The sequence below is a fragment of the Amphiura filiformis genome, chromosome 4 (assembly GCF_039555335.1).
Source record: "Amphiura filiformis chromosome 4, Afil_fr2py, whole genome shotgun sequence".
NCBI lineage: Eukaryota > Metazoa > Echinodermata > Ophiuroidea > Amphilepidida > Amphiuridae > Amphiura > Amphiura filiformis.
In genome coordinates, this window is record NC_092631.1 from 23,896,559 (window position 1) to 23,919,614 (window position 23,056).

General features: G+C 36.8%; 1 protein-coding gene across 1 annotated transcript in view; it reads right to left on the reverse strand.

Moving 5' to 3' along the window:
• The window catches only part of LOC140150075 (RNA-binding motif, single-stranded-interacting protein 2-like), a 321,704-nt gene that overhangs the window by 49,175 nt on the left and 249,473 nt on the right, over nucleotides 1-23,056 (reverse strand). Inside the window, exon 5 of the mRNA XM_072172077.1 lies at nucleotides 9,532-9,632. Coding sequence (XP_072028178.1) covers nucleotides 9,532-9,632 — 101 coding nt within the window. The remainder of the gene's footprint in view (nucleotides 1-9,531; nucleotides 9,633-23,056) is intronic.

Here is a 23,056-nt window from a genome sequence, read left to right on the forward strand (position 1 = left end):
TTCAAAAGCACAGGAAGACCTCCCACAGCATTGAGGTCAACTTTCTAGACTTCCTGTCTACTGGCAGTAATGGCTACTACCCAGTGCAAACATCAATGAATTGTTTAATTCGAATTAATCAATTCGATATTATAGACTGTTTGTATGGAAATGAATAGTGCTTTGAGGATAATTTAAATCAATCTAAAAGTTACATTTATAGCAAAAAGAGCTGCAAAGAGAACTTTTTAAACTTATGGGAGAAAATCTTGGATTGGAGTATGTGTAAGCATTACCTGGAAACACCCAAATTGGGAAGTCCCAAATCAATGAGTATCCAGTGGTGGGAGGAGCAGGGAGTGGGGGGGGGAGCAAACATTCAGCTGATGAAAGGGCAGGGTACTTCCAGTGCTCTCTTTAAAAAGACCATGGGTTTACATCTATACATACCGTAAAACCCCGTCTACAAGCATATATGGTGTTTTTTATGAAAGCTAAATTAATTTGAAGCAAGCGTAACAAGGCGGTTCTCGAACCACGAGTCTTGCCTGCTTTCGTGACCGCCTGCGTAAATATACCAATACAATAGATTGGTCTTAAAATAATACTTGTTTGTATATGCTTGAATCCGTAATTTATTTGCTCAAACTCCATAATGGCGCCTGGATTAATGTAGCTTTCATCAGAAGCACTCTATATGCTTGTAGACAGGGTTTTACGGTATATGGTATCACCTGACTTAGTATATCCTAGTTTAGTAGCTTTCCTGTAATACAAGTTTCTTAAAATTTCACATTCACTGTGAGAGGACACAGGTGACACTAGAATACAAACAGGTCCACAAGTTGAACCCTTGCCTAAGAAACATGGCATCAACTTTAAACCAGAAAGTCAGGTGGATGACGCACTGGGATACATCAAGTAAACGTGTCCACCCACTTGTAGGCCTAGATTTTGTTTTTAACCATCACCGACTTTCCTAAATTCGTTATAAAGCAGGAGCCTGGGAGATCAAATTTGTCTATAACCACCGATAGTTAAAACATACTGGGACTTGAGCGTTTACGTTGGGGAAATATCTCCATTCAAAAGGCTCTCTTTATTAGAAGCTTATATGTGGCATGTGCGCATCGGATGTCTCCAATGCTATTCTCATATGACCTGATTTACATTCAAACTAACTTTCCTTGCATGGTGTGTTCAGACTTAGGTTGAGCGTGTTTATACTGAGCACCTCGCATTACCGCGCTGCTATTCCCCCTGCATTTTTAATCTTCTCACCGCCAACATTGTTGTTGCTGCTGCACTGCAAATGCGAGGTAATGATCCACTGCCCATGTATTTAGCAGGGGAAGTCTAGAAAAAATGTTTTTGAGATCACTTTATTGTAGTTTGTTACAGCGACTTCCAGTGTCACACCCACGAAATTGCCACACCTACTGTTTCTACTGGGCACGTCACCATGTATAACCCACTATTAATCACCTCAAAAAGTGGTTGATAGTGAGGTTAACTCACGTCATCCTCTGCTCTTCACCTGATCTGTTTCTATAATTGCCTTATATTCCTTACATCACCCTACATTACCCGTCACCCCTTTCCTCAGTAGAAATTAAACAGTTATGCCAGAAATTAGTAGAAATTATACTATTAGACCAGGCTTCCTCAAATAGATTTGTTGAAGCGCCACATGAAATAAAAAAAAATGCAAAGCGCCACTCAATGGCTGCGAAGTCGCCGGGGGAGTCAGAGGGGGGTTGCCCCCCTGTGAAGCTATCGATTTGTTTAAATTTGAGGTGCAAATGACGCCATTTGGTGCAACATTTTGTACTATTTTAGCCTGTCTTTACAAGGATAACATGGGAATCGCATTGTTTATATATTTTTTAAAAATCTAAACGGCGCCACACACTGGGAAGCTACGGCGCATACATGTGGCATGGCCGCTATTTGCGGAGCCCTGTATTAGACAGTGGTTTTTAAAGTAAGATTAAAAGCTTACTTTTCGTAACTCCGACAATGACTGAACATCCCCATTTATTGCATATGCATAAGGTACATCAACACAATTTGCATAAATTGCCCCTGTTGCCCCCCCCCCTCCCCCTGCAGTAAAACCCCAAAATTACGAAAATGTCCACTTTTTGCGGCAACTTTGGGCAAAATTTGTTGATTCCCCCTCCCCCAAATTCATTTTGCCCCCCTGAAAAAAATTTCGTTGCGCCGCCACTGGTTGCTGCCAGCAAAGTTGTATTTTTGATGACATTAATTTCACATCTACATTCCTTTGCTTAAAAAGCGATTCTGCAACATATTGATCAGAAGTCATCATTGCTAGCGTATGTACTCAGCTTCAAATCGCAGACAGTGCAACTCAAATTAACGCAAATCACATTTGCTAGCAACGACTGAATTGCTATAGTAGTAGCATTTGCTTCCGTGTTTATTCACCAGTGATTCTGGCTCTCAATCACCGTGACTGCTAGTATAGTTGTATCATGTCTTACATATTATCAAGAAAATGTGAAGTGCTCAAGTTGTGTCCCAGATCTAGGGTATATGGATCTCTCATATTGGATTTACCCGGAACTGCTTCATACCAGAAATAGACGCTTGTTTCCAGGCCTTGAAAGTTTCAATCTGAGGTAATTTTGCATGAATCTGGGCAAATAAGACCAAAAATAGTACAAGAGACATGCATAGATATTCTGTACAAAGCATAGATTGCCTAACACTGGTTCAGTACGATCTGTCAAGACTCTCTACTGACACTACATGTTGCCATCATACACAACAAATGAAAAAGAACTCAGAGGACTGATATTGATGCCGCATATTTCCTTTTGTGAATCAGTTTAATCATAGACCCTGGATAATCATACACCATGGATTTTCCCCTAATTGCACAAATCATCAAGGTTTTGGTATTTTAAATTTGACAAAATATGTGAAGACATCATATGTCTGCTAACCTTTGTCTTTGTTTTCCTGTTGGCAAACCATTAACTATTTTTAACTGCATCTGGTGGTGTAGCTTCATTGGGGCATTGCAAAATTTAGAAAATCCCCTGTCTTGCCCTTCTCAGCCGAGGAGGGGTATGTGGTTCAAAACTGGGGTGGAAAAAACAACTTTTCTCTTCATCTTCTTCCTTCCCCATTACCAAAAAGCAGAAATAATGTTAGGGTTAACTTGTTGTAGTGAAGTTATTATCCAAAACCAGAGCAATTGTTGGAAGAAACATTCGTCATCAAATAATACACAATGCGAGTTATACATAATGTTGTATTACATTCACACCTTGGCTCACTTATACAAGATAATTTTGTAACTAACAACACTTCTTTCGTTCACAACCCATTTCCTTTTGATATCAAAGAAAATCAACCAGAAGAGTCTTTACACATGAGAATTTTTATTGTATCAAATGATAATTCCAATATTCTATATTTAGTGCTTTATCATTTTGTTTTTCAGATGACCGGTTTATTAACACAGTTGCACACATGTGCTTGACATGTAAAAAATACTGGAACATATTTCTCATGAGGAACTCAAATTAATTTCCCGCTATCTTCAAGTAATAAAAGTGACTATTTTAAACCAGTGATGTGTCCAATACTAGACCTACCAATGACTTCCATCTATGACTGAATAACAAAAACTTCTATAGTAAGTTATATCCTCTGTTCATTGGTGGTACCAGTTAATTGTTGTAGGGTTCCTATTTTTGGGGGGTGGTGAGGGGGCAAAAATCTGAAAGTTTGCACTAGACAGGTGGAAATTTCCATGATATTTATTCTGACCAGGGAAAGGGAAGAAATGTACTCCATTATAGCACCTCCACTGCCTGTACTGTATTTGGTAACTTTTGATGCAATTGTTACTATTCCACCAAGGTATAATATTGAAGGTCTGATTTGCAAATTGGTTTTTTCAAAAAAAAGTTGCAAAAGCAAAGTAAATCTATCTTGAAAGGAATATAACTGATCAATTTGATTTGAAGCCATCTACAGTTCACAATAGCTTCCACATTTTGGGGCATCATGACAGTTAAAGACCACATTTAATGTGCTCTTGCACATAGACCATGCTTGGCCTCTTTCGCAATGTTTCCAGGTCCTGTAGGAATGACACCATGACTTTCTGGCTGGCAATTATCTATACTAATTTTCTTTAAATGGACTCTAAACTCTCTGCCATCTGACGAGCCAGCTTCAGATAACAATATATCATTACTTTGATCGTACTGTAGGAATACTGTAGGGTGTTAATATCAGGCACATATGAAGTGATATACTGCAAGGTAAAAAACTGGCATGAAAACGATTGCAATTTTGTCACCTTTGCAGAGTAATGAAGAGTGCTTTAAATAGAAGTAGGTCACGATAAACTCAATAGAGAACTGTTGCTCATATCATGGATTATTAATATTAACTTTTATGCAGTGATTATTGTTACCCTTTATAACTTAATCAAAATACAGTAGTTTAACTCTCTTCACGCTGGTGTCGACTGCAGACGACATGTTTCAAAAAAGAAATTTAAAATTCAAAAATTTCAGAAATGTAAATTTTCATGACCATATTTGGAATCAGCATGAAAAATGCATTGAAATGAGTACAAACAAGTCTAGTATTAATAACACCTAATAATAAGAAGTAAGAAATCAAGAAAGCTGCTTTTTGTGAAAATCAAAAAAAAAAAAAAAACATGAAAATTGTAAGCTACGTTGGGATATTTGTGGGAGATATTGGCATATACCATCAAATCAAACCCACAGCCAACATGTTCTTCTTTCGTTTTGAGGAAGGGGCAGTTAATTTCCAAAATGTGAACCTTTTCTCTAAATAATTTGCTAAATTGTTATTTTAACATTATAACAAAAGTCTGGTTCCAGTGTTTTGACTGGAAATTCTCATGCCAAGCATGCAGTGGACAACCCCCTAAAAATGTTCTTATCCTGGCTCATTTGAATGGTTGAAGATGAAAAATTGGCCATTTTGTTAATTGCTTCTTTAAAATTGGGACCTTCTTGGATATATTTTATTACTTTTTCCCGTAAAAAAGTGTTTTGACCTTCATTTCAGGGGTGGGGTGCATCAAATGAAAAAGTGTTATAAAAATTGATGCATTTTTTTAAGATTCTACACACTTGCTTGTCTGTGAATCAATTTTAATTGCAATTGCCAAATCATCCAGATGTAATTTTGCAAAATAAGCGAAGAGGTCATATATATTTCTGATTTCTTACTGTCCTTGTGTTTTTGCTGTCAATCATTCAATACTGTAAACCCCCAAATCTTTTAATCGCATCAAACGCAGCAAAAATATGATTTACACCTTTGCTTTCGCTAGTCTGATCTTAATTTGTTTTTCAGTCAAAGTTTCCCATCTCTACACTATAGGATGAATGAACACTTTCGGCGCCGAGTCGAATTTAAGCCTCGCGCTTCTCTCCCGAGCTATTTTAATCTTTATTTCTCTTCTCTCCTCGTATGACAGTTCACACCGGTTCGCAATTTATATCCAGTGCTAGTTGCGACTTGACTATCTCTAATCACAAATGGCCTCTGTTATCTTTGGAATTAATTGCAAACCCACCAAGTGTACATGTAGACATGCTGTCTCACCAAGTGTTAGCTAGAATCTGTGATGTAGCTAGGAGGACACACCATTGAGGCTCGGGATATGTGTGAGAGAATGCAAGTGATGGCTGATGAGTTTGTGATCGAGCGTTTGTTTTAAAATGTACCGACAGTGGACACTGGAAACTCACTTCCGTCTTTGTAGATACATGAACTGTGGACGCCCAATCTCCCATGCCTTCTTTTAAAACGCAATACAAATAAATATGCTGATGCCAAGTCCCCCATTTATGTGGAGACATGGTCACAGGCAAATTCACAGAAACAATACAAATATCCCTGGTTTGACAATCGTTCCTTTATTAATTCTGCTATGCATCTCTCAAAAGTCAAATGAATGCATGAATCAGGGGTAGCCAATTTTTGTTTGCAACAAGCATAAAAAAACACCCAAAAAACAAGATTTTGAGCTTAAAAATTGATAATTTACTGTGTTTCCAGGGTTTCTTTCCAAAAAGACCTGTGCCTTTTTTTAAGCACGAATATGGACCCATGTATAAGAAATTCTCGTGAGAAAAACACCCACCAGAGCGGCATATCCTTGTATGCCTCATTTGTGGTGTGAATGTCTCTTATCGAATGTGTCATGAGAACAAAGTTGTAAACTTGTCTCTTATCAAATGTGTCATGAGAACAAAGTTGTAAACTTGTCTCTTATCGAATGTGTCATGAGAACAAAGTTGTAAACTTGTCTCTTATTGAATGTGTCATGAGAACAAAGTTGCAAACTTGTCTCTTATCGAATGTGTCATGAGAACAAAGTTGCAAACTTGTCTCTTATCAAATGTGTCATGAGAACAAAGTTGCAAACTTGTCTCTTATCGAATGTGCCATGAGAACAAAGTTGCAAACTTGTCTCTTATTGAATGTGTCATGAGAACAAAGTTGCAAACTTGTCTCTTATTGAATGTGTCATGAGAACAAAGTTGTAAACTTGTCTCTTATCGAATGTCATGAGAACAAAGTTGCAAACTTGTCTCTTATCAAATGTGTCATGAGAACAAAGTTGCAAACTTGTCTCTTATCGAATGCGTCATGAGAACAAAGTTGTAAACTTGTCTCTTATCGAATGTGCCATGAGAACAAAGTTGTAAACTTGTCTCTTATCAAATGTGCCATGAGAACAAAGTTGCAAACTTGTCTCTTATTGAATGTGTCATGAGAACAAAGTTGTAAACTTGTCTCTTATTGAATGTGTCATGAGAACAAAGTTGCAAACTTGTCTCTTATTGAATGTGTCATGAGAACAAAGTTGTAAACTTGTCTCTTATCGAATGCATCATGAGAACAAAGTTGTAAACTTGTCTCTTATCAAATGTGTCATGAGAACAAAGTTGTAAACTTGTCTCTTATCAAATGTGTCATGAGAACAAAGTTGTAAACTTGTCTCTTATCAAATGTGTCATGAGAACAAAGTTGTAAACTTGTCTCTTATTGAATGTGTCATGAGAACAAAGTTGTAAACTTGTCTCTTATTGAATGTGTCATGAGAACAAAGTTGTAAACTTGTCTCTTATCGAATGCGTCATGAGAACAAAGTTGCAAACTTGTCTCTTATGTGTCATGAGAACAAAGTTGCAAACTTTCACAAACCTAGAATTTTTCTTTAATCATAAAATTCCACAAACAATCCTGCCTGCAAAACCTACCCTGTTCCTAAGAAATTCTCGTGAGAGAAACACCCACCAGAGCGGCATATCCTTGTATGCCTCATTTGTGAGAACAAAGTTGCAAACTTGTCTCTTATCGAATGTGCCATGAGAACAAAGTTGCAAACTTGTCTCTTATCAAATGTGTCATGAGAACAAAGTTGCAAACTTGTCTCTTATCAAATGTGTCATGAGAACAAAGTTGCAAACTTGTCTCTTATCAAATGTGTCATGAGAACAAAGTTGCAAACTTGTCTCTTATTGAATGTGTCAAGTTGCAAACTTTCACAAACCTAGAAATTTTCTTTAATCATAAAATTCCACAAACAATCCTGCCTGCAAAACCTACCCCGTTCCTAGCAATCTTTTTTACAAACACTTCCATTCTTCCGCAGACATCAAGGTTGATTCAAACTGAACTTCAATATACCCTCAACCTAAGCAGTTTGAACATTTCCCAGCATACAGATGTGTCCAGCCTAAGTAAAGAATACATCAAACCTTATCCCCTGGTTTCCCCTCAGCGGAATAATGCTTCTCAACTTTACAACATGTGAATCCAATGTGCACTACAAGTAAGTGAATGCTAATAGGCCTATCCACACATTACTTTTTGTTCCGGTTTAATCTGCACTATTCCGATGCAAACGAAGTACTCTGTTATATGGTAGATGTAAATTTGGTCTGGATGTGTAGTTAACGCTAAATCAGATTTGGATTGAAGTGGATAATCTCCCCCCTCCAAAAAAAATAGGCAGCATCTGCTTTGTTACGCCCAAGCATACATGCTGTGTTCAAAACTCTCTACTTCCTAATTAAACACAGCACTATCTGTTACGATGTTTCCTTGTAAATAATGCATTTTTCCGCTGTGGTCATTGAAATAGTGTTTATAAAATCATATTGTATGTATAGACATTATGTTTAAAAAAATCTTTTGTTTAAAGCGTTGATAGCACACTGATTCAAAAACATCTGTCCCCCAAGTTACATTTTTTGTTGGGCAGGAAAAACCTATGTACTCGTGGCCCTTGAACATGTTTAAAACAAAACTGTCAAGAAGTTACATAGGCAGTTTTGCTTTAAGCATGTTCAGGGGCCAATGACAAATCAAGGAGGTTTTTCCTGTCCAACAACAAAATGGAGATTTGACTTGGGAGAAGAGATATTATGCATTAAATCCGAATTAATCTAAGTTTGGTATTTCATGACTGGAAAGCCTCTAGTGACACATCAAGCAATACAGTATCATGTGTTTGATATCACTGGAGGCGACTCTCTGATGAGGAGTTTGGATAAGGAAAAATAACAGGAAAATTACTGCTCCTGTACTAACAAAACGGGAGGAAAGCCGGAAAACAAGCAGAAACAATGTTTGTGGTAATTCATTAATTAAAATTTTGTAATGCTTAGAAATGCTAACATAGATGTTAGACTTGAAGAATTCACACATTGCCATGTTTGTGTGTCACTCATGGAAAGCAAATTTAGTGGACCTCCAGATTTTTTGCCCTGCACCCGGCAACTTTAAAGGATGTGCTGTGTATGTGTTGCACAGGCTAAACACTACATCACACATTATGCAAACCTTTGTAACCCTTAAGGTGGTACTACACCCCTTGATAAATTTGTGACTATTTTTGCATTTTTCTCAAAAAATAATTTAAAAAAAGTTATGTATATTATAGGGGCAAGGAATCCAGTTACTACACTGGAATTTCAGTGACTCAAGACAAGCGGTACATTATTTATGATAAGAAAAGAGGTACTGCTAGAATATACGTCATTTCTTAACATCTATAATGAACCACTTGTCTTGAATCACTGAAATTTCAGTGAAGTAATTGGATCCTTGCCTCTATAATATACATAACTTTTGTTACCAGTGTGTAGTTATTTTTTGAGAAAAATGCAAAATTAGTCACAAAATTTATCAGGGGGTGTAGTACCGCCTTAAGCTTAAAAGATGTAAATTATTATAACACATTTGATTTCAAGTTGATCTCCATGGGTGACAATCCAACATGGCAGTGTCTGATACACTAGGATCCACAACATGCTCATCACTCAGGGGAACAGTTCTTAAACCCCAATACATTTGTACATTCATTGAATGACCTTTGAGGATTTGGGTACAAAACCTCTGCAACTTGAGGTCAAATTTTGTACTATGATTATGTAATTGAGGTTATTGGACTATGCCATTTGAGGCTGTTATACTGAAACAATACATCCATTTATTTATTCTATGACTCACCAAACTCACCTTTGCCATTTGTGCTAAAATGCCTTTTGATTGTAATGCTTCCACCGCCGTAGCCGCATGTTGTGCATTTTCAAAATCGACAAAACCATAACCTGGAATGGTATTGAAAAAATAAAACAAAAAGATTATAGGTATAACACTCATGTACTCATTGATGAATTCATCTTAGGAAGATAGCATCCAGTAATGAAGTCATCTTAGGTAGATAGCACTCATTGATGAATTCTTAAGATAGCACCCAGTGATGAAGTTATCTTAGGTAGATAGCACTCATTGATGAAGTCATCTTAGGTAGATAGCACTCATTGATGAAGTCATCTTAGGTAGATAACACCCATTGATGCAGTCATCTTGCATAGTTACATTCGTTGATGAATTAATAATAGAAGTTGCACTCATAAGTCATCTTATTAATAGCACTCACAGATAAACATAAATTTAACATTGGGATCATAACTGTGTGATTTGTACCACAGCTTGTTCTTGTGGATATGGTTCAACTCCATAGTACTGGAGAAAATTGGACGATGCTTTCTGAAGCGCAAGCCAATATAATTAACTGCAAATTGTACTTGGAACATAGCGATACGCAGAGAGTACTCATCAGTGTTTACTCAGAGGCTGTGAGTCTTAATTTTGGCCCAGTGAAAATTATTTTTGGCGCACACAAATTTGCAATACTGTATTACAATTAGTCAATTTGCGGAATTATTGAGCCAAAATTGGGCCAATTTGGGAAGAAAATGTTTCATATGGCGCACCCAATTTCCAGAGAGAGTAAACACTGGTACTCATCATGTATGTAACCAACAGGTTCTGCTGTGTAACACAGAATCTTGCTGTGTAGCATTAGCTAAAGCATTAACAAACATTTTTTTTCAGATTGTTGCTTTCTCAACCTGGAATGAGTATGGATCAAAGCATGTATCTGAAAACTGGGTGATGTACAAGTATGAGCACAAATAACATGCCCACTTTAGTTCATCAGTCAGAATTAATAGGTAAATTTTCACGGGAAATTTTTCTGGACATGTGACACCCATGGGCGCAGACATATTAGCATTATGGAATGTGACCCCGAGCACAGCTCGATATCTTCCAATGTATTTGAATAGAAAGAATTCTTCCTTTGAGGCAAAATAAGTTACTTGTCGCAAGCTAATAATGTTATGGTAAGAGTTTCCGTAGATAAATATTTTTTTCCGTAGATAGATATTTTTGAAATTACGTTTTGATGATATTGTGAAAAAATTAAGATCAAATAATATTCAATAAATTTGCATTGCATTAATTTCTATCAAAATTAGTGTCAAAAATACTATTCCAATTCAAAATTACTAAGACCTGAATAGCGAGGTCACCGCCGGGGGTCAGAGATCAGGCTCGAGGTTACACTCACATTGATACGCATTGGTCACATGTCCAGAAAATTTTCCCATGAAAATTTACCTATTAATGTTGACTGTTCATCCACACCGAGTTCTGATGGGATGCCGGGATGGGATGATATTCTTGCTGCATGTACAAAACAAAATACTACCCACAATAAATTTTAGGTTGTGATTCAGTTGCCATCGCACTCTGTCAACCCCCATTGGGAACTGATACCTCATGGAAGTACTTGTTGGGGCACTGAATGGCATAGAATACTGTTGTGTAATGTTTTTGAAGCAAGTATGTGGGGAACTTTGAAAAGTATACTGCATTTGAATTTAAGGAGATACTGAATGCATGGGATAACCGTGTCAATAGTGAATTGGGGATTGGGGATTGGGAACAGAACAGAACTGGCTGAGGCTGTTCCTCTTATCACGATGCCAGGGATGCTTTTCACATCCATCACTGAATCAGCGCCAAAGTTTGTTCGGCTTATTCTGTTTTAATAACGGCGCGCATCAATAAAGTCCCAATTCACGCTCGCATAAATTTACATGCGTGTGCCAGTTGTGCATTATGCAACTCGCAAGAAGCACATTAGTCCTGCACCCAACTGTGTGCCCGCCATTCTATATCAACATAGATGTTATTAGTCTTATTTTTTAGCCTTTTATAAGCTGAACAAACTTTAGAACAGAATACAATGTAAATCAGCTAATGTGAAGGTGCTCTAGAATAATTTATGATACATCCCCTATGGAAAACATGATCTTAATCTTCCACAAAAGGAGTGCGAATTTCAAATTGGGTTGACTGAATGGGTGAGTCCATTTGAAAACTACACCCCTGTGTGGGAGATTAAGATCATGTCTTCCATAGGGGGTGGATGGATTTCAACTGGAATAGCTCAATGCATCTCACCGGATGGTGGCAACATGGGAGTGCAGGGTACTGAAGCATACACAACGTATTACCCTTGCCAGCACTTTTGAACAAATATTTTTCTATGCCAGTTACTTTCTCATGCTGATATGAGGTATACTCAAAGAGATGAACACTGAAATAAAAACAAAAGTGATTGGTTAACAGCGTATCTAGGGAAGGCACCTCCCTAGTCACGCTATGCTAACTAATCAAGGGGCCGTGGGGATTTTGATTGACAGGAACGTCAGAACTGAACTATATTTGTGTATTTCTGTCTTTAAGTGGGAATACCCAAAGAGACACGCACAATGACCAAAATGGCATCATTTCCAATGGCATGGTTCATTGGCCTTAACAATCATAGCTTATTATTTCATGTGAAGTTGTAGAGAATGAGTTTTTGTACTCAATACATTCAAAGGTCATTCAATGGATGTGCAAATGTATTGGGGTTGCTGAACTGTGTTCTGACAGATGAGCATGTATGTAATGAAGTATCATGCACAACCAGAAGATCTTAAGTAACATGCGAGAGTTACCAATATAGAGCCTTCATCAGACGGTGCTTTAGAGTTAAGCAAGGGACCCAGGCTCTTTTTATCCCACTGTTGCCCAGTTTTGGTTTCTGCTGTGTCCAATAAAACTACAGGACCTCTTTTTATCCCACAGTTACCCATCTTTGGGTCGGGAGACCAGTAGCTCATTTTAGCCAACACTAAGCTACTAAGGTAGGGGCCGTCTGGACAAGTATTGTATTAGCAAACAAAATTTACCACAGAAAAATCTCTGTGGTAGCGGTAGCGCATTAACACAAAGCGATCGCTGCAGCTAATACGAAGTGCTAATTTAAATGATAACAATAGTGAGGACGGACCGTGTGGATAAGTATCAGTGTTAATTTGATTTGCTTTGATTTGTTCGGAATTCGACAACCCTGGATAACCCAAGAAAGCCTCTATTGAAGCTTATTTCCATTGGGGTCCATTTGAACACCGGGACGGATTGGGAACAGTCAGGGGTTAACACCCTACTCTTTTCAAAATACATGTACAGGTATGGCTCTCTGCACACGGGACCGGAGGCTTTAAGTCCCCTCCGAAGGACAGAGTACTTTCATGATTCATTTACCCAATTCTAAATGAACCATGGGGAGAGTGGAAGTCTGAATTTAATCTACAGAAGTTGCCAATTAATATCAGACTTTTTTTCCAAGTCAATATCCTATCAAATCGCCACTGACGGGAATTGAACCCAGGACCTCATGCACTAAAGGCAAGTACCCTAACCATTGCGCCATGCTCTCCCATTAAATGATGACCTCTGTGTGTTATGCCGAAGGTACGCTGGTCAAGCTGGCCATCTGAACAAGCCTTAGACTAGGATCCACAACATGCTCATCTATCAAGGCGCAGTTCTTTAACCCCAATACATTTGTACATTCATTGAATGACCTTTGAAAATTTGGGGACAAAAACTCATACTCTCCAACTTCAGGTCAAATTTTGCACTATGATTGTTTAATTGAGGTTATTGGACTATGCCATAGGGATGAGGCTATAGTTGTCCATAGTGTTTATAGATGAAGTCTGACAAGTCAATATTCCTGATGCACATACACAAACAAAACATTGCCCTTGCCAATAATCTTTGACAAAAAAAGTAGATACCATCATGCTTTCTCAAGCTGAAATCAGGAACTATTACTACATGCATTATGCGCACACAAAACATTGGCCCTGCTAATTCTTGGATAAAAATATAGTTTAACCATGACTGCGCTTTTTAAGTCAAAATCAGGAACTACCACTACATAATGTTGTCTATATATCGAATTAAGGAGGTAACTCACTGAAGTACATATAATTAACTTCCCTATATGATTATTTAATTAAAATTTGAAAGGGACATTGCTCTAGTGAATGTTAATTCAAGGCCAGCTGGCATCTGATGACATTAAAAACATTATACATCTACTCAACGCAATTGCATTTTATACCATCTTCTACCACAAGATAATATTATCATTCAAAACTGCATACAAAGGCTTTTGTTGATTAATGCTTAACTATGTTGCAGTTCAGGTCATTTTGCTATATCACTGCTACAAGTATGAAAAAAAATAATGTGTACCGCATTCAAACTAATTAGCGCCCCTCATCTATTGAGCGCCCAACAGAGTTTTTCAAGTGCCAACTGGTACTAAATTCCATGAAATGCCTTAAAATAAATCGCCATCTAAACCTTCTGACTTTATGGGATTGAGACGATTTATTTGATGTTTATGTGATTGTGTGTAAATTTTCAAATTTAACTTTTAATTCATCCTTTAAGTAATTGCCTATTTCTTATGCCTATTTGGTAAAATTGTGCCTATTTGCCCCGCCTATTAATGATAATATATTTTGAAAGTTCATAGTTTGATTGCAAGAGCACAGACGATGCAATGGCAAGCCCGGTGGCAAGTTACTCTTTCCTTTCCATTCATATCTTAATGATCTGTCTACTTTTCAAATACACCCTCTATCTCCTCCAGCACATCAATTGCAGACTCACATATTGATAAAAATGTCCTACACATCTCATATTTTGTGCATTTCCAATGATAAAATTAACTATCAGCGTATAAGATATCAAAATCTTTTAAATTTGAGTCCTACATAATACCTTGCATCTTTATCCACAAAAATTATCATCAACTGAACAAACGGTAACATCCAATTCAAACTTCCCTTAAATTTTGTGAAACATAAAGGGGCATTTTGTTTACATTATACAAGTAGAAACATACATATTTTTTGGTAAAATTTATTTTAATTTACAAATTCTGTATTTAATTTAAGGTTGTTGAAATCGACAACCACACACAAAATGTTAACTGTAAAGAACGACAAGATTTGTTTTTTACTCTGTGAGGCTCCTTCAGTTCACCAATCACCAGCCTCTAATGTTCAGATTAAACCGCAGAAACACTTGATGAAAACACTGCTCGACTTTCATCATCCCTCCAGACAAAAATGCGTCCGCAAAAGATACGACAAACTAACTCCCGGGGACCGGCTACGGGCTTGCCATGTATAACCTCATGTAGTTTCATTTCCATGCAACGTAGTTCAACAATACTGCTAACTCCTGGCCGCCTGTCTAACGGCACTTTTGTTGGTAACCTGATGTAGCCTCCATTCCAGGGGACATAGTTCAATGTCCGTTTGAGTTACTTCTGTGGTTGGATGACGTTATCTGCTGTATACTGTTGAGTTGGTGTGTATGATTGTTAAGGATATGTGGTCTAAAAACTAGCCGCAGAGTTTTTCTGAATCACTCCTCTTCATTTTAAATTATGAAATACCCAAAATATCTTGGGGAGTATATTTGGAGAAAAATTTGAGGATAAACTTAGTAATTGGAATTCTCGAGACAGCTCACACGGCAGATTTCCAAAAGTTTTTGCTCAAGAACCGTGTTGCTTTTAATTTGTTTAAATCCCTCTGTGTGGACATGCCTAGTTACATACCTAGCCTGTGAAGTCACAAAATCAAATCAAGTCGTTGGTTAACCCTATGAGTATTACCTGCTGATTGGTTAGAAGAAGATTATGATTTATTGAGCCAATCAGCAGCACCGTAAGAACAAGTGTAGTAGGGCTGAATTGAATTGAGCTTAAATATCTAGAAGCTGTATTTTAATTGGTCACTCAGATTAATACATCGTGTGATTAACCAATCAGAAATGCTGTTACAAAGACAGTTGTTCTCAGGGGGTTAAGTGAAGAGATGAGATTTGGCATTTCTATATCTACAAGATAAATCTGGTTTGAACTTACATTTATCTATTTGACTTAGTAAATTGATGTTTTTCTTCCCAGGATATCAATCCCTATACAGCCTAGAGGAAAAACAATTTTGCTTTTATTCAATTCATTCAGAAGTGTACCGTTAACATACCTTGCAATGAATAGATATTATTATCAATACAAATATTTACTGAAATAATCAAATATTTGTTTAACATTAAGGCAACTCTCTCTAAATTGTTAATGTATACTTTTAATAACCACACTTGTATATATATTTAGATGAACTTGATACGTTTTGGTAATTCATTAAGTGCATGTACTACTGTTTAGGATTTCAACAAATCAGTCTTGTTTCAAAAATGATAAGACATAAATTGTGGCAAACTAGACTTGGTTCTTTTGTTCAAAAGGTAGACAATAGCAGGGTGGGGTTGGGCTTATTGGTATGGGTAGAATACACCTGCAATGCCTTGAGCTTACAGGGTGACCCAGAATCATTAACCCTAACACTGAACCTGAGACTATTATACCTGATACCAGGTATAATATTAATAGTCTCAGACTGAACACTGCCTTTTTGCTATCCGAAGTTAAAGAAGAAACGAAAAAGGAGAGAAAATGAACAAAGAAGTCACTTGGTACCCCGGGATTCGAACCGGTAGCCACTGCACTGCAAAAACAGCAGAGCAACACTTAATAAACACTTTAACACTTCATGAACACTTGTTTGTACAGTGATGGTACAGGGATGTTAATTTATAAACACCAAAACACGTTTAGAAATATGAAGATGTTTATGTTTTTTAACACAAGATAGTGTTTAAATACATATTTTAAACACTATCTTGTGTTAAATTAACATCACTATAAACAAGTGTTTATGAAGTGTTATAGTGTTTATTAAGTGTTGCTCTGCTGTTTTTGCAGTGTGGGGTTGCGCAGGCCCAGCCAGTGATTTCCAATATATGGGGCTGAAAACTAGTGATAATGTACTAAGAGAACCCTTGTTTACATCAAATATGATGTAAATTGTAGTATCCTGAGTTTTCTCTCCAATTCTATTCCAATATAGCAAGAATACTACATGTTTTAATATACAAAATATCAGATTTAAGCTTCTCAAAAATGAAAACCCTGTACATATACAGTGAAATATCTTGACATAACACAGGTCTTATATGCATGTGACCCATGTCATGTTTCCAAGCCAAAATGCTACCCCCTCCCAGAAAAAAATTCATGGTGCCGCCACTGTTTGTAGGGCAATCTTCTCCTTCAAATTATGTTCCTTGGGGTCACTAAAATTTAGCACAGATCATAAAATGCATTACACCACCCATGCCTTTTATATTCTGTAAAAGTAGAATTTGTTATGCTATGTTAATTTGTTTAAGCTTTATTCATTCCACACTTATTGCCGAATATTCCATAGCGCATACATGATCTCACTAAAGAACTACTAAGCATGCCAATCTCCAAAGAGATATGAATCATAAATGAGAAATGAGTGACACTGTTTGATATTGTTGAACCCTAGACAATTTTTGTCCTGCAAATTATATTCATGAAGATATTTATTACTCCATTTTGTCAAAGCAAACTGAGAAATACTTTTTGATTGGCACATAACCAGTCTGATCGGATGCAACTTCTACCCTCCTATCAGAATTCAAGTGTGTTTCCACACAAACTAAATGTAAAACCCACAAAGATAATGGTAACCTAAGGCGACGAAAAAAGAAAACCATGTTCTACGTGCCCGACCAACCCAGATTTTGAACGAATTGGGGGAAAAAATTCCTGTACAAATGAATACCGACCCAAATTTCAGAATGTTGTTTTTGTATTTTCCCAAATTGCAAATATTAACCGATTTTGGTGATTTTTAAGGGTCATTTCCACAAACAAAAAAAAAGCCTGACCGACCGACCCTACTTGAAAGGTCCGTCCACCCGTAGAACAGGTTTTCTTTTTTTCGTCGCCTAAGTACAAAATAGACTTAATTTCTCCATCCCTTTTCTCCACCTAATGCACAAAACACGGAAAGTCAATATAGTTTTGCTAAAGCTAGCGGAAGACAATTCACTGGAAACCATCAGAAAGAGTTCATTCAAACAGCACAGAAGACGCTAATCTTAAGACTTGTACACAGCCAATAACAGCTTAAGAGTAGTGATGTCAACTCTGATCAAGACAGAATCAAGACGGCACTGACATTTCTGTTCAATCAAAGTTAAACAGAATGATGTTGGTCACAAATATTTCCACTATTACTGCCATCTTTGTCTAAACAACATATCGGACAGCATGTTTGGTGGACACAGAATCAGAATGACCGACTACAACTTCTCCTATTCCCATCAGAACTTAAGTGTGTTTCCACACTTCCACACAGATCAACCGTATTTAACAAACACAAAATAGTTACTCAAGTACAAAAAACGAATCTAATTTCTCCATCCCATTTCTCCACCTTTAGTAGACAAAACACAGAAAGTCAATGTAGATTTGTTAAAGCGAGTGGAAGGCAATGCACTCGAATCCATCAGAAAGAGTTTATTCAAACAGCACAGAAGACGCTAATCTTAAGACTTGTACACAGCCAATAACAGCTTAAGAGTAGTGATGTCAACTCTGATCACAACAGAATCAAGACGGCACTGACATTTCTGTTCAATCAAAAGTTAGACGGGTAATATGCATGCGTCTGACTTGTCAGCACGTTCAAAGATGAGAGATGTTTACAAATGCAACTGAAATGGTGAAAAATGATCATAATTGGGGATTACTTGCCACCAATGAATTGACTAAAAACAATATTCTGCTTGCTATAATCAGGGCACTTTACCGAGAATCCACAGATATATATTTTCCTTGCAATATTACTCTACTCTATACTTTTTCAACAACCACAGGCTTGCCTATACTCATTTTGGATGGATTTTCATCACAGTTTTTCAATTTAAATAATGTTTGAAATCTAAGTCAATTCTAACTGAAATTTTTTAAATCCTTAAATGCTATCACTGATATTATTGGATTTGTACATCCATGTTAAAATACCAAATTCCTCAACAACAACATAACTTCTACAAGTACAATCCTCGATCACAAGCTAAATTCATCTCTTTCACACTCACACCCAATTTCATCTTAGTTGTATACATGTACTAGCGCTCTCAATGTCCCAAGTCTCCGTCCGTGCCTCCAGGTCGTGGCGGCGAAACAAGATTATCCTGACAAGATTAACGTGGGATACCCCCACAATGATGCCAATGGCGTACCTAACAAACACTATGTCATTAACTACTCTATAACATTTAAGTACGGTGCGTAGGTTTTGGACACGCTATTCCGTGTACAGGGTTGAGCACGACAATGATGAGTCTGAATGAGAGCATCAACGAGAACACAGCTGGAGGCCAATTCTTTTGCCTTTCACCTGGGATGACTGTGCCAGAGTCCATGTAAACATACAGATATTAGATGTTAAGATTGATAAATTCATTCTGGTATCAAAGTGCCTTTTCAGAATCTGGGTCAGGTACTAGTATCTCGTGATAAGACGCTGTCGTAATTATTTGATTTATATGACAATTAGACGTGGCGCAACAGAAAACGAGTGAAATATACCGACTGCATATTGTCCTTTAGGGCACATGAACGACGTTCACTGTACATAACTTGTCAGGCTAACGTTTGTAACGAAACTTGCAAGACTTCAATACAGAATGTTTTCATTTTATTGATCATAAAAAGATATAATGAATGAAAATTTTCTTTGAACTTGTAACCTTATGAACATGTCAGATATGATATCTTACACTTCCCATAATGCATTTCTTCCATTTCAATTTTCTGTACTGATTTGCTATCCAGTGCAAAATGGGTCGAGTGACGAAAAGTACCTCGATGAACTGAGCACATCCAGATCTTGCAATATGTTTATTTCTTGACTATCGACCTATGTTTAGCCAGTCTATTCTCAAAATGAAAACAAAGGGAATCTTAACAAAGTAATGGGAACATGTTGCACATATCTCCACTGTAAATTTGCCACGACCCCTACCTGTCTAAACCCGATTAGAGTTACCATAATCCTTGCTCTAAAAGCATAACCCGTTTTACGGCATGTCAATACTGTCCACTTGACAAATCTAACCAATCAGCGACAGAGCTGCAGCATGGATTCGTTGCCTTAAATAAACACATCATTTGCATAACGAAGGCCCATTCATCAATACGTCACAGCGGAGATCGCATCACCTAGTGTGTTTCTATAACCTGATGGAAAAAGCGTGAGCGAAAACCTCCGGGATATTACAGAAAATTAACATCTTCAGCTTTGGATTGTAGAAAACAAAGAGAAAAACCAGAACATGGAAGGAAACTGATATTTTTGGCGTGAAAGTAAGTATATTCTTGCATTTGTATCCATTAATTTAGTCGACGGCGAACTGCTTGACAGTGCCGATACGTTGATAGCTCCAGTATTTATTTTGTACTGTAACGTATAAAACTCGATAACCAGCGAACTCTGGACTATTCCAAAGTAGTAAAAGCAGGGGTTTCATATTTAAAGTATGTCGTATAACATGCAATTTATTATGGTTGTTTTTGGAAAATGGAATCAAAAGTTTTAAAAGCTATAATGGGTTACTTCAACAACTTTTTTGTGGGAGTATTTACGTGGAACTTGTTCCTTGACCTAGATACCCATACTGTTGATTACAATTTGGCAATTTCACTACAAGAAATTATATTAATAAAATGTCTAGTATTAAGCTATGATAGTATATTCGTAACATTTATATAGTTTGTTCTTTATCTTTTCCTCTCACAAAGAATTCAAAATTATCCCATTTCCGCCGTAGCTATTTCAAAGCAACGTTGTTGTTTTGGTGATTTTTTTCTAGTTTTGATGTCTTTGATATCTGCTTATTAAATATCATAAAAAATATCTGTGCCAAGAATCTTAGGCGTATCAATGATTGCCAAATAATGTTTCTTCAGCTCATCAACGTTACGCCATCGTTGAATTTGACATTATTTTTTTTTTCGCTTTGCGTGTTTTTTTTTTTTTCGTATTATATGAAAGCTGTATAGAATTATATTTGTTATGTATGCTACCATGACAACATGTACTTGTGTTCCCTTGAAAGAAAACTTTTTACGCCCATCATTGTTGGTCAATCGGAAACACTTCAATACTTGAAGTGTTTTTATTCATATGTTAATTAGATGACAATAGATTAACCATGATGTTCAGAGTTGCCTGTGACTTACAAAGCCCAATATTTAGTGGTACTTAGTAATATACAAAATATTGTTTTAATAAAGTAGGTCTTCACTGTATGATTAAAATTTTGTATTAACAGAACCAGAAGGATAAGAAAGTTTCCATAGGCCTAATTATCATTATTGTTTAATATGATTTCATTAACCAATGTGCATCCGTATAAGAATTATTTACAATATTTAAGAGGCGTCTTATTTATTTAAATTTATTTTTTAGTTGTTTTCAGCCCACTCCCATTTCTTTCTTGTCCCAATCATTTTTTATTTGAATCATTAATTTGCATTAATTTAGCTTTCGCAATGGAATATGTTTGTTTTATTCATGTACCTGTATTTTATCTTTTTCAACGAAGGGAAAATTGAATTCCCAAGTGTTATTACGAACATTGGTTATATGGGCATCGTTAAATATTTTATTGACATTAATTATAATGTTTGAGGAAACAGGAGTATTATTTAATGTGCTTCTGTTCATCACTTTAAAATTTCCACTTAATCTTTTTAAGCCCATTATGTTACATAAACCAGGAAGCGTCATCTTATTATTAATAATAGGTTCATGGAACAATAGACTGATGATTGACAGGTTGTCGTTGAATCGCCCAATTTGGTGTTTTTGTCATTAATCGATGTTGCTATAGTTCCGTGCTGTTGTGTTTAATTAGATTAAGTATCAGAATTGTTTTGATGAGAATTATTGAATTAAGGTACATATTTTGAATTAATTTGCGGTATTTTATAGACTTATGGAAATTTCGCCCCGTTTTGATAGGTATTATTTAATACTATAGGCCCTACGCCAAGTTGAGAATGAAATTAACGAAATAATTTATAATCAGCACTTTGAGTCAATTTAGCTATTTACTTCATCTATCCCGATTTTAAAGGCTCCCAAAACCAAAAATACGTAATGGCTTTGAACCTGTTGAAGGGAAATAGAGACAATACCGTAGGTCATCGGGCAAATTAAATAACATATGTCGTCCATAATTTCTCAAAATTTTGATGAGGAGGCCCTTCCTTGATGTTTGTTAATTTGTTACATATTTTCTGTTAATATTTGTGTAAAATTGCAATTGGCTTTCTCAACACATCATAAGAATTAAAGCAGCCCCCAATATTTTCGTTATTTCCCAAGGTCGTACCCCTAAAAAATATTGAAAAATATATTTATTGTGTTTATAAATGATAACTTACCAAAAGTGATATTTCTATTATGTTTTTACAGATCTTGGAAGAGACTCCCACTCATTTTAGAGTCCATTGGATTGGTTGGGATTCAAGGTATGATAGCTGGGTCAGAAGAGACGAAGTAGAAGACCGCCAGACAGGAGATCAACGTGTGGACCTGCCATCGGAGTCCTGCTTCTACTCTTCCCTCCGGTCCGAGGTGAAAAGGAAACTTAAATTCGGCCCAAAAGACACAACAGAAGTCAAACTGAGACTTCCCTGTACCCCTCAACAGTTTGAGAGCATCTGTCAGGTACCGCATACCAAAGAAGGTCGGAGAACGTATATCAAATTGCAGGACTTGACGCCACTTTTAGGCCAGAATTGGTATCTGCGCATTTTGAATGAAAGGCGAGACTTTTGCTATATCTTAGAAGATAGCCTCTACGTAACATTTTCTCGGCAGAGATGTTTGAAAGAATTTATAGTAGACTTAAGTGACCCTACTGGCGTGAAGGCTGTCAGCCATCCATCTGGACATGTGCTCACTATGCGGTTCGTGAGAGTTGAAGGCGCAGCCCAAAAACTGTTATCCATGATTTGAAGGACCATTATAGCTGAAGAAGTGAAGTTTACTTTTTTAACTCTCCGATGTTGGTATGGCTGTTTTTAGATTTTAATATTTAAAGTGACACTCGATTGCCATGTCATAGTAGGCCTACTCACAAGTGCCACAATGGCTGAATTTGGTACTTAATTTGGCGTTTTCAATTTCTGACATTGTTTCAGAGATTTGTTTCTAACTTTTACCACGGATTCTAGAAGTCCAGAATCTATGAACAGTATTCATATAGTTGTCTTCTCATTATGTCTTGAGCCCAGCGATGCTAGCTAAATAAGCACATACCCTAGAAAAAGAGGGTCTGTGGCGTAAGCGATAATTTTCAGCGTACA